Source organism: Polypterus senegalus, chromosome 3, assembly GCF_016835505.1.
Source record: "Polypterus senegalus isolate Bchr_013 chromosome 3, ASM1683550v1, whole genome shotgun sequence".
NCBI lineage: Eukaryota > Metazoa > Chordata > Cladistia > Polypteriformes > Polypteridae > Polypterus > Polypterus senegalus.
This window is the reverse complement of record NC_053156.1, coordinates 30829115-30841430: the sequence shown is the minus strand read 5'-3', so window position 1 is coordinate 30841430 and position 12316 is coordinate 30829115. Positions and strand designations below refer to the sequence as shown.

The window sequence follows — 12316 nt, the reverse complement described above, 5'->3', positions numbered from 1 at the left end:
GGCTCATGTGCACCTGTGTATAGAAGGTTTACAACTTACACTGCATGCCAGGGCAAAAACCAAGGCATAATGTCCAACTCTCTGTAGACCTGCCATGATCAAATTATGGTGAGACATAGATCAAGGAAGGGGATTAAACCATTTCTAAAGCTTTGAGTTTTACCTGGAAGAGCAGAGGTTGGGAGCATGACCTGATTATAGCATGTTGCCACACCTAACACACGACAAACCACCTGGATTGGAATCCGAATGCAGCCAGTGACACCTCAGCACCACACTGAACAGTATGAGGTTTTTTTTACAGTGGCTGGAGTACCAAACCTCCCACCAGCCCCCGGGTTTTCCTTTGCAGGTTGAAGGACCTGCTTTCAGGGCTTGATGCAAATTAATGTCATATCCACGACTGAGGCAATTGCAGGTTAAGGGTTTTGCTCAAGAACCCAATGGAGTAGAGTCATTTCTTGTGTTTATGGGATTCAAATCGGCAACCTTCCAACTGCTGATGCAGATCCCTCACCTCAGAGCCACCACTTCACAGGAGCAGAATGGTCATTCTAAAATGGAAGTCATTGGGAACCACCAGGTCTCTTCCTAATTTTGGCTGTCTGGTCAAACTAAGCAACCGGGAAAGAAGCACTTTGGACAGGGAGGTGATCAAGAACCCAACTCTTACACTAACAAAGCTACAGAGGTCCTCTGCTGAAATGGAAGAACCTTAGTGAATAACCATCTGAACAGCACTCACCTGAATTAGACAATTATTGTACAGTGGCTAGACTGAAGCCAGTCTTGAGTAAAATGCATATGATGGCATGTACAGGGCTCTGAGAGCATTAGGAAAACAAAATCTCTTGTCTTATGAGACAAACATTGAACTCTTTGGTGTTGCTCAGAAGTAGGGATGGGTAGACTGATCAGAATTGAGGGAAGGATGAATGCAGACAAATACAGAGTAGACCTTGAAGAAAAACTGCTCTACAGTGCATATAACCTCAGAATGGGATGACCGTTGACCTTTCAGCATGACAATGACCCAAAGCAAACAACCAACAACATGTCTCTGACTGTCCTTGAGTGGTGCAGCCACATCTCAGACTTAATCCCCATAGAACTGCTGTGGAGAGACCTGAAGATGAAGCTTTCGTACACTTCCAGTCCAATCAAATGGAGCTTGAGAGGATCTACCATGAAAAATCAAGGTATGCAAAACTTGTACAGACTTACTCAAGAAGACTTGAATCTGTAATTGCTGCCAAAGGAGTTTCTACAATGTGTGAATTAAGAGTGTGAATACCTCTATGAATGAGAGATTTCAGTTTTTGATGTTTGTCCAATTTGCAAACCTTTCTGAAAATATGATTTTACTTTGTCATTATGGGCTATTGATTGTAGATTGATGGGAAAAATGATCAGTTTATCATTTTAAAACTAAATCTACAACATTATAAAATGTGCAGAAAGTGAAGGGGTATGAGTACTTTCTGAATCCACTGTTTTTTCATTTATAATATTCCTCGGATGTGGCCAGTTAACAAAAGAATAGTCTTTAAAAAAAAAAAAACATTCATTAGCAAAAAATTAGGAAAATACGGTCTACGGTCAGTTATAACACAAAATCACAGACAAACTTAGACATAGTCAAAGTTGTAAAGACTATGGCCGATTGGTTGCCCACCCCTGGGTATTTTACAGTATTAAGTAAAATTGTGCTGAGCAGTCTCGTAAGATGTCAACATCCTATACAGAATAATATAGCATAATCAATGAACAAATACTACAGCAGTGCATTGAATTATAAGAAGGTGAGGTACATTTTTGGTAATGCAAAGGTGTTCACACTCACAAGCTTCATTACTATATCCGTCCAACCATATAGTGAAGTGCCTGAAATTTGGTGAGCAGTCAATGTTCAGAGAAGAGCTGGACTCACAGGCCGTGGAGAACTTGGCCGGCTTCCTCTTTTAGTTCACTACTGAGATTGAGAGCAGTTAGTCGGATGTGAAATGATTATAAACTTTGAAAGGGAGAAAGTTGGATAAACAATTCTCTGTCGTATTTTGTATACTGTACAGTGGTACATTGTTTTTTAATTGTTTTTTTTTTCATTTGTTTTGTTTTGGTTTCTTGTTTTAGGACATGTCCTGTAAGCAGACAAAGGCAAAATATACAATAGAAGGTAAGTGTTCATAATAAAATTTAAGAGGAACTGAAAATATGTCATCAAAATTTCCTAGAGTTTTTAAATTCTCTTAAAGTGATCATATAAAATTACATTGTAAGAATGAAAAAAGTCAGAAATATTGAACTGTGTATTGTTTGTTTAAATAATAATAATAATAATAATAATAATAGTAATAATAATAATAATCATAAAGATATCATACAAGGAAAATGTCTTTTTTTAGGCATATATCCTGTTTGTACTCGTGAACTTTAAGTGACATATTATCTAGCCATCTATTTCCAAAATCCAGTCCTGAACAGGGTTACATGGAAGTTGGAGCTTTTCACAAAAATCATAGGACACTAGGCAGGAACAATTTCTTCCACTGTGTAGTTTTCAATGTGAATAAATACTTTTGAGCAATTCCGCAAAATATACATGTAATATGTTTCCAAATTTTAAAATCATATTTGAGATCTGTTTTACTAACTCCCTTAATATTTGTAAATATTAATTATTGTGTTATGTGGAACAAAAATGTAGGATCTGCAATGGACTGACACTCTCTAGTCCTGAAACACTGAATTAGATTAATTGGGTTTGAGAATGAATATACATAAAGAAAGACAAATTTAGAAATGGGAATGACTCAACACACATCCAGAAAATGGTTGAAAAGGAAAAAAAAATACTGTGTTGAGGTGGCCAGCTATTGTTCCTCATCTCAGTCTGACTGAAAATCTTTGGAAAAAACTTTGATTGGGAAAAGGAAACATTGTAGAGCAGTGCAAGCTCCAGCCGAACATTGTATAGTTGAGGAAGCTACACACAGGAAAAGCTTCAGTACCAGAGTCAGTTCTCAAGTTCTTAAGGCTTGTGCTGACCAACTTTGTGGTGTCCTCTGTCGCCTGTTCATTCTGTCTCTAAGGCTTCAGAAGTGCCACTTCTGTTGAGAATATCCTGCATGGTTTCTGTTCCAAGGAAGGAAAGTGCTTCTTCACCTAATAACTACAGACCAATGGCACTTATATCTCAAAGCAAAGAACAGTAAATCGGGGTCTTTAAAGCACCAAAACTAAACACTCACACAAAAGATTTTTTTTGAGGATATCTGCAAACTTGACTAATGACATACCTGATGTGCTGCTGTTTATATCATTGGGGCTATTGCATTAATTATGTTATTTCTGGAGATGCGCTCCATAGTGATGAACACCACATCGTAACAACAGCCATGGCATTGTACATTAAAAAAATAAATGAAAAAAACTGCAACACTTATTAATAACTAAAAATAATAATAGAAGCTGAACAGGCACTCTGGAAATAGTAAAGTACACAGAATCATAACAGAAATATTTCTGATACTATATGTGTTTTTTTTTTAAAGGTTAGTTCTATCATGTAATTTTATGATCCCATGAATTAAGTGTTGTAATTAATGCAGTGTTATATCTGCCTTTGTTTTCCATATGCAGCTCTTCTGTACAAACCTTTGGATCGAGTGACAAAGACCACTTTGGTTCTGCATGTAAGTATGCAGCCAGTGTGGATGCATGTTATGTCAAGCTCACCATATATACTGGCAGCTCTTGTATGGTTTAAAATCTGGAGGCAAGTTCATCTGTTGCCAGATTGAGTGTAAATGAGAATGAACCACTGGAGAGTGTCGAGCATAGTGTAAAGGTTAGTGATACAGTAGAAAAAAAAGGGATAAAAAAGAAAAATATAGCAAAGTGGAGGTGACAGCTGCTGTGAATTCATTCTGTACTAATTTTTAACTGAACCTTTAAACACATATTTCTCAGACATTTTCTACCTTATTTAGGTTTTAAAATATGGGGAATTCAATTTATATATATTTAAATATTAATTATTATAGCTAAAATGAATTGTGCATACGCAACTTCCCTTTTAAACTTCAGGACTTATAAAATAAAATTTGATAGGGGAACATGCATATATTTGCAATTTTTTTAACTATGACCCATGCATACACAAAATTTTGGGGAAATAACAGCACCTTTGATCAAGTAGGGAAATTCATGCAAACCAGCTAAATGATGGCTCACATGCATAATAATATATATTGCTGAGTTGTTATTATAATGTGCATTAACGTGACACATATATTACAACTCAAATGTGATGAATTTGATGTACAGACTCTATTTCAGAGCACCAATGCTGCGTATTTGCACTGAAGAACTTTTTTAGTTTTTTTTCCGTCAGTTTAGATTACCTTTTGTTGTGTCTCATGGAACTGGCCAACAGATCAGAAATATCTCAGCCAAACTTCACTCCGTTATGAACGCTGTACTGGAGGCCTTTAACTGACCGGTGAAGTGCTTCATCTAATTTTTGTAAGGTATGGGTGCATATACCATAATATGCTGTTACCAACATCAATAAAATGCAATTTGCAACAGTGTTTGGGTTTTGCAATTTGGGTACCTAAAGAGAATCATGCTGCTTTTGTTAACTATAAGCAGTTACATTATATTAACATTCTAGTCATCTGTGATGCCAACATAAGATAGACAATTATCAGGACTGTTCTGGTATAATGCCACATAAAAAGCCATCTCCAATTACTGATGCCATTTGTAGATCTAAATCTGAGAGCGTAGATGTGTTTTTTTCCTCCTCCCAGGAGGGATGCTATTCTACCAGCGAATGAAGGTGTGCAGCATTGTGATTGTATATGAGGTTGATTAGTATGGTTCCTATATGGTGGCTTCAGGGTGGAACCTGGTGGGGTTTGAAGTACGTTCACGAAAGCACATTTACAAGATGATTGCATAAAGGGTAAATTATGTAAAAATGTTCATGCGTCAGGTTTTAGAAACCTGATTTTTTATTTGTTGTAGACTTTTTCCTTTTTTTGCCATATGTGTATTTTCATGCTCGAAATGTGCCCTAAGTCTTGAATTTTTCACAACAGTTTTTTGTCTCATTTTATAGTTTTTACAAGAGTATCTTTGACTTTGTAGTTATTCCTTTTTGATTAAGTCTCGTATTCAGATTCTTATTATCAAAAAAACTCTCTGTCCATATGATGACACCACAACAAGTATAATAATGAGACAATGCAAACATTGTTTTCAATAGTAAGTTTAGCACAAGTCAGAACTGAAGTAAATAAGAGTTAGCGACAAATAATCAAACTTAAGAAATTACAAAATTACTGTAATATAGCCAAGATGAAAAATAGAGGACAATTGGACAGTAATAGCTGTATTGGTTTGCAATGGGAAATTAGCAAGGTTCTGAGTTAAGCTAAAGGAATATTGCATAAACAGGTCTCTTACGTGTATGTCAGGAAAATTGAACCAACAAAACCAAAATGGTGCACAATAATCAAAGTCAAAAAGAAATTGAGGAAGAGGTCTTAGCTAAAGAGTTTTTCTCTATTACTTATTAGATTCAAGATTGCCCTTGTTGTTTTTTAGTATAGTTGTGGTCAAAAATTTTTGTACCCTTGTTTTTAAAGTCTGTCATGTACAATATCTCTGAAAATAATGAGCAGTGAGACTGACCGCCTTGGTCTGTATACTTGTTTCAAAGGACAGGAACAGACAGTGACAGTTAAAAAAAGTATGTTGTAGAAATGGTAGAAAAATCAAACACGTGTTGGCACCCAAAAATTGATATCAGGTAAGTTAGGAGAACTTGATTCTCAATGCTGTAACATTTGGCTCATCTATAATAAATACCCAGTAGTCATATGACATGATCTTATCAAGGAATAGGAAGTTCCCTTTCAGTCCCCGAAGACAAGGGAGATGTTTGAGACCATCAGGACAACTATGATCACAAAATATAAACACTGTAAGAACTGGAGACCAGAGGCGTGGAAAGGTTTGGGGCAGCCACCCGTTTAATGCGGTTTCCCGGCTGCAAAAGTCTTTGAGGCATTTTTAAACAGTTGTTTACACAACAGAGTCCAAAACAGAACTGCCTGCCTAAGCAAAGGCAGTGAGCTTTGAGACCATGAAGTGACATCATCCTTGGGGCCGGAACCGAACCTCATTCTTGGGGCCGGAACCGAAGTCCTTCCTGGAAATGGCGGCTCCTGGTGGGATTTCCGGTAAGACCTGCAGAGAACTCAGAAAGAGCGTCAGCGTACCCCGCCCCCCCCTGGGCAGATGTATAAACAGTATTGTCTAAGCCCTTCAGCTGCTTCCCATGCACACGTGTGTGACAACACGCAAAAAGGAACAAGGCGATTTTCAGTTTGCAATGTTCTAAAGATGTTTGATTCTCATGGAACTGTCAAGAACTTCCCAGAAAATGGAAGTTAGAGGAAAACTGACAAAAGAAGTCTTTGAAAGTTGAAGTGAACTGTTGAAAAAACACCACATACAGCATGCAAAAAACTTAAAGCTGACTTGGAATAATGGTTTCAACCATAACACACATCACACACACTACACTTGAAGAGCTTTATGGACAAAGGTAAAGCAAGACCACAGTGCTGAAAGACAATCATTAAAAGGTATGACTGATCTTTGCCTAAATTCTACAGAAACCACTATTCTTTGGGGAAAACAATCTGATGAAATCAAAAATCAAGCTCTAAAGCAATGCAGAACAGCGATTTGTTTATAGCTGATGAAGTTAAACAGGAAAAGAACAGCCTAACCCAGGGTTCCCCAGCTCTGGGCCAGAGTGGCTGCAGGTTTTCATTCTAACCCTTTTCTTAATTAGTATACTGTTTTTGTTTCTAATTAAACTTCTTTTGAATTAATTTTAATTGACTTACTTTATTAAGATTTGTTTCCCTGAATTTCTTCATCGTTCGTCTGAATTTTGCTTGATTTCTTTCCTTAAATGGCACCCAAACAGAAAAGAAATGTGAAATAAGTGAGCCAACAGAAGACCAACTAAGTTAGGCCTCAAATTCCAACCAGTTTCACTCTAGCCATTTGCTTAATTAGGCACAGAGTCTTGTTGTTAATTAAAGTCATTCTTTAATTCCATGGCTTTTTGCTGCTCTCATTGTGCAATAGCATACATTTCTGAAATTGTTGATTTTCTCTTTTCTAAGAGTACTGCTAAAATATTTTGGTAACTTGAGCAGATCAACATTCCTGAGACCTTCATGTTTATTTATTTTTAAAATTAATTCAAAAGAAGTTAATGAATGAAACCTGCGGCCACTGTGGCCCTCCAGGACCGGAGATGGGAACCCCTGACCATACCACTGTTAAATATGGTGAAGTTTCCATAATATTGTGGGTATGCTTTTTCTGATACTGAAGGTCTTGAAAACATTGAGGAAATTATGAAATAAGGGCAAAAGAAAGTTCTACCCAGTATCAGAAGATGAAGTATGGATCAAAGATTAGGGTTCATTAAGCAGAACAATGAACCAAAACACACATCCAGAAGAACAAAGGAATTGTTAAAAAAGAAAAAAAAAACTGGCTCTGTTGATGTGGCCAGTGATGTGTCCTTATCTCAATCTTGACTGAAAACATTTGGAAAGAGCATTACTGGAAAAAGGAAACAATTAAAGGAACACTTGTGAAAACACATCAGATCTCAAAGGGAAAAAATCATGCTGGATATATATACTGATATGGACTGGGTAATGTGTTAGGAATGAAAGAATGCCACATGATTTGATGGAAATAAAAATTATCCACCTACAGAGGGCTGAATTACCTCAAAAATCAAAGTGGAAAAGATAATTTCCCTAAATTTCATTATAGGAACTCCAAATCGTACTCAGTAGTTTGTATGGCCCCCATGTGTCTCATTGCATGCCTGACAACATCGGGGCATGCTCCTAATGAGACCACAGATCGTATCCTGGGGGATCTCCTCCCAGATCTGGACCAGGGGATCACTGGGTTCCTGAACAGTATGAGTAGGGTCCAGGTATGGCCTCATGCTACCAGTAGTGACACACATGTTAAACCATTCCTGTTTTAGGGGTTGTCTCACTGTTGCCCCTCTAGTGCACCTGTTGTTAATTTCATTAACACCAAAGCAGCTGAAACTGATTAACAACCTCCTCTGCTACTTAACCGACCAGATCAATATCCCAGAAGTTTCATTGACTTGATGCTGTACTCTAATTAAAAATGTTCCTTTAATATTTTGAGCATTATATTTATTACAGTTCTTAATAAAACAATAGCACATAAAACTTATTCTTAGACTTAAGGAAGGATCTGTGAAAAATTCAGCAAACACATCTGGACTGGTTAAAAAAATCAATCTACATCCAAGAATGATCCAGACTGAAGCAGGTCCCAGGTCTTGTGATTGACATAAAGATGCCTATAAAGATTGACCAAGCCGGTGGCTAAACAGATGCAAACTATAAAAACATTATATTCTCATTGAACAAAGTGGGTTTTCTCAATTATGGTTTGTATCATTTTTTAAATACTAGTCTATTCAACCGGCACAAAGAAATACATTTCTTAGGCACAAAACATGCTGCTGAGACACCTGAATTAATGTAGTGCAAATACAAAAAAGGGAAACACCATGCTGGTGGTAAAAATCTAGCAGGATTTAATGTTGCCTGTGAACAAAGAAAATAGAAACCAAATGCTATATGGTTAAACCCACAAGGGTTTATTTCAATGACCTGTCTTCTTCAATTTTTTTCCTAAGCAATGCAATAAGCAGCACAACATTGCCAAATTTCCCACAGGGGGCAAATAAGGTTCTATCAATGCTAACAAAGAAGAGGGAAGACATATAAAGCACAATTAAAGGGATCAGTTCTGTTAAAATAGGAATATGTTGAAAATGACAGAATCTTGCAAAGGAATCGGAAAAGCTGAAACTCTGTTGTGGTTATCTAAAACCTACTTTTTCGGGGGCGAAAAACAAGCTCTGTTACATTACCAGACATCACACCTGCCTACAACCATTATATCATGTAGCCACACCCCATGACCACACAATGTTACTTCCATTTTTATTCTTGGAAAATGGCTTGTTTTTCAAACTAGGAGTCCCCAACACATGCAAATCTCAAAAACAATTTCACAAATGCCCGCCAGAGAGGGAAACATTGTCAAAAACTCTGGTTAGGCACAAAATGGGCTACATACAATCTTTACAAAATCAAAGTTTAATATCACAAAATTGCTCTTCAATAACAATGGAGCTCCATGGAACACAAAGGCAAAAAGATGTGCCCTAAACAAGAAGGACATCCAATGCAACCAATGTTCCAATATTGTAAACCATAAACAAAGTCAAAAACAGAGCATGAATTAAAAAAAAATCTACAAAATTAAAAAGCACAAGAACTTACCACTCTCTAGTACAGTACATTCAAAATGGACTGCCAGGAGCTGTGGAAGACCCTCTGGATTTAAAGGGCAGATGGCAGCTCTTGGTGGAGACGGGCAGGCGGATCCACCATATTTTCACTTTGTTATTTTGGGTTACTGAGTGAAGACTGATGGGACATCAAATTGATCAGTTTCAAATTAAATCTATGACACAATAAAAATGTGCCATGTGCAAAAGTTCCCTGACGACACTGCTATTGCGGGCTGCATCAGGAGTGGGCAGGAGGAGGAGTACAGGAAGCTAATCAAAGACTGTTAAATGGTGCGACTCAAACCACTTACACCTGAACACCAGTAAGACCAAGGAACTGGTGGTGGATTTTAGGAGGCCCAGGCCCCTCATGGACCCTGTGATCATCAGAGGTGACTGTGTGCAGAGGGTACAGACCTATAAATACCTGGGAGTGCAGCTGGATGACAAATTGGACTGGACTGCCAATATTGATGCTCTGTGTAAGAAAGGTCAGAGCCGACTATACTTCCTTAGAAGGCTGGCGTCCTTCAACATCTGCAATAAGATGCTGCAGATGTTCTACCAGACGGTTGTAGTGAGTGCCCTCTTCTATGCGGTGGTGTGCTGGGGAGGCAGCATAAAGATGAAGGACGTCTCACGCCTGGACAAACTTGTTAAGAAGGCAGGCTCTATTGTAGGAGTAAAGTTGGACAGTTTAACATCTGTAGCAGAGTGACAGGCACTAAGCAAACTCATATCAATCATGGAGAATCCACTGCATCCACTGAACAGTGTCATCTCCAGACAGAGGAGCAGCTTCAGCGACAGACTTTTGTCACTGTCTTGCTCCACTGACAGACTGAGGAGATCATTCCTCTCCCACACTATGCGACTCTTCAGTTCCACCCGGGGGAGTAAATGCTAACATTACTCAAAGTTATTGTCTGCTTTTACATGCATTTTTATTACTATTTAATTTAACTCTTTCAGGGCTGATGTCGACTTTTGTCCAAATTCAGGGGTAGAGGACAATAATCGTCTGTAAACTGCGACGAAACTCGCCCTTATGTTTTAGTTTGACTCTTTTTGCTAGAAGGACAGTTACATAGCTTTGTTGATTTGACCTCGATTCTCTGCGCGTGCGTGAATAGCGAAGAGCAGACAACCTCTACAATGGCATCGACATCTGGCGAGAGACCAAAGCGAATGCGACAAGCAAAATACTCCATGGACATTTCACATAATTTCGTTGAATAGAACTCTGACTTTTCAAACTCCCAAGTTTGATGCAAGTGATCTGGAGATGGATATTGAAAATGAAAGTGAGGTACCAGCATCGTCTGATCGTGGTGCTGAACACTTCCGTGTAGCTGATGCGCCTACGGCAGCGTTCGTCTGGGAGGGCCACCACATATGATGACAAGAGGTACAAACCAGATTGCATCACACTGCCACCATCGCCACCAACCTGCTGTGCAAAGACAGTCAGGCAGCCAGCCCACCGTGCATTCCTGCTGACCATTGAGACGCCATTGCCGCCAGAGATGCCAAACATGCGCCAACAGCGGCCGCAGCACGTAGCAACAGATGTTTTATGTTGATTTCTGTGTGAAACAATTGCTTTGTGTGCTTTTTAGAAAATATTCAGCCCTCTAAGAGTAATAATTGTTTTTTGTATCAGTCTACTGCTGCTGGATTATGTGAATTTTCCCTTGGGATTAATAAAGTATCTATCTATCTATCTATCTATCTATCTATCTATCTATCTATCTATCTATCTATCTATCTATCTATCTATCTATCTATCTATCTATCTATCAATACAGTGTGCAGAAAGTGAAGATGTCTGAATACTTTATGAATCTACTGTACATAGTCAAGCACCACATCACCCTTGTTCTCTTTATTAGGATACTCTGATAGACAACATATGTTGGTTAGAGCTCAGAAGATTTCAGAACTTTTGCTTAAAGGATTCTGTATTATGTGTATGTCTCCAAGGAGATGAAGACTAGGAATACAGTCATCAATAAAAGATGGACTGAAATCATTCTAGCTTTACCTAGAGTAACCAAACTTAGCCTGAGAGAATCATTCTGTGTACTAGATTCTCCTGATTATGCTCCTCAAGCAGTTGAAGCTTTTAACATTATAGGATTCACTCCCATAAGGCTAGATAGACTATTATAGCTATAATATCATGTTATCATTCATATTAGACTTGCCGTGAATTACCATTCCCTAAAAATGTAGACTTTGCATTTGCATTTATTGTAGTAAAAGTATACAGAAAAAATAGATAAAGGGCTTGGCTACCATATGTATCCCCATTTAATGACCAGTGTTGAAAAACTGAAAAAATAGAAATGATGCTGACACTGGTGACATGGTGCTTACTACTTTAAGGTTCTGTCTCAGAAAGTTCCACTCTGGATGGAGTTCAGATTACAAGAAACAAAGTTCTGCCGGTGGTGCTGGTATTTGTAGTGGAGGAAAGCAAAAGGGGAGGAGTTGGAGATGAAAAACAGGAAATGATGTAATTTGTCCTCCAGTGAGACCTCCTCCACTTTAGGATAAACAGAAATTGTGTTATCTGGTGTGTCACATCAAATGCCTTTCCTATAAACTTTTTGGACAGACTCAAAACTGCGTAACACGCTTCAAGCTCATGTGCTTGACAATATATATGTATACACGGGGTATTTTTTGTGACGGAAAAGGAGAAAAGTAAAAGCTTTCCTTGCTGCTTTTTCCTAAGTGACTGCTACCAACAAAAAAATCGGTTATGTATTCCATTCAAGGTATTTATTTACCATGGAATGCACCTTCAATATTATAAAAATTATGTACATGATGTTACTGGCAATGTTATGG

General features: G+C 38.0%; 1 protein-coding gene across 2 annotated transcripts in view; it reads left to right on the top strand.

The window, feature by feature from the left end:
• LOC120524986 (breakpoint cluster region protein-like) overlaps window positions 1–3908 on the top strand; it is a 103973-nt gene extending 100065 nt beyond the window's left edge. For both annotated transcript variants that reach the window (XM_039746903.1, XM_039746904.1), the window contains exons 7-8: window positions 2134–2176; window positions 3643–3908. In XM_039746903.1, the coding sequence (XP_039602837.1) occupies window positions 2134–2176; window positions 3643–3803 (204 nt within the window). In that variant the 3' untranslated portion in view covers window positions 3804–3908. The remainder of the gene's footprint in view (window positions 1–2133; window positions 2177–3642) is intronic.
• Window positions 3909–12316: the final 8408 nt, after the last annotated feature.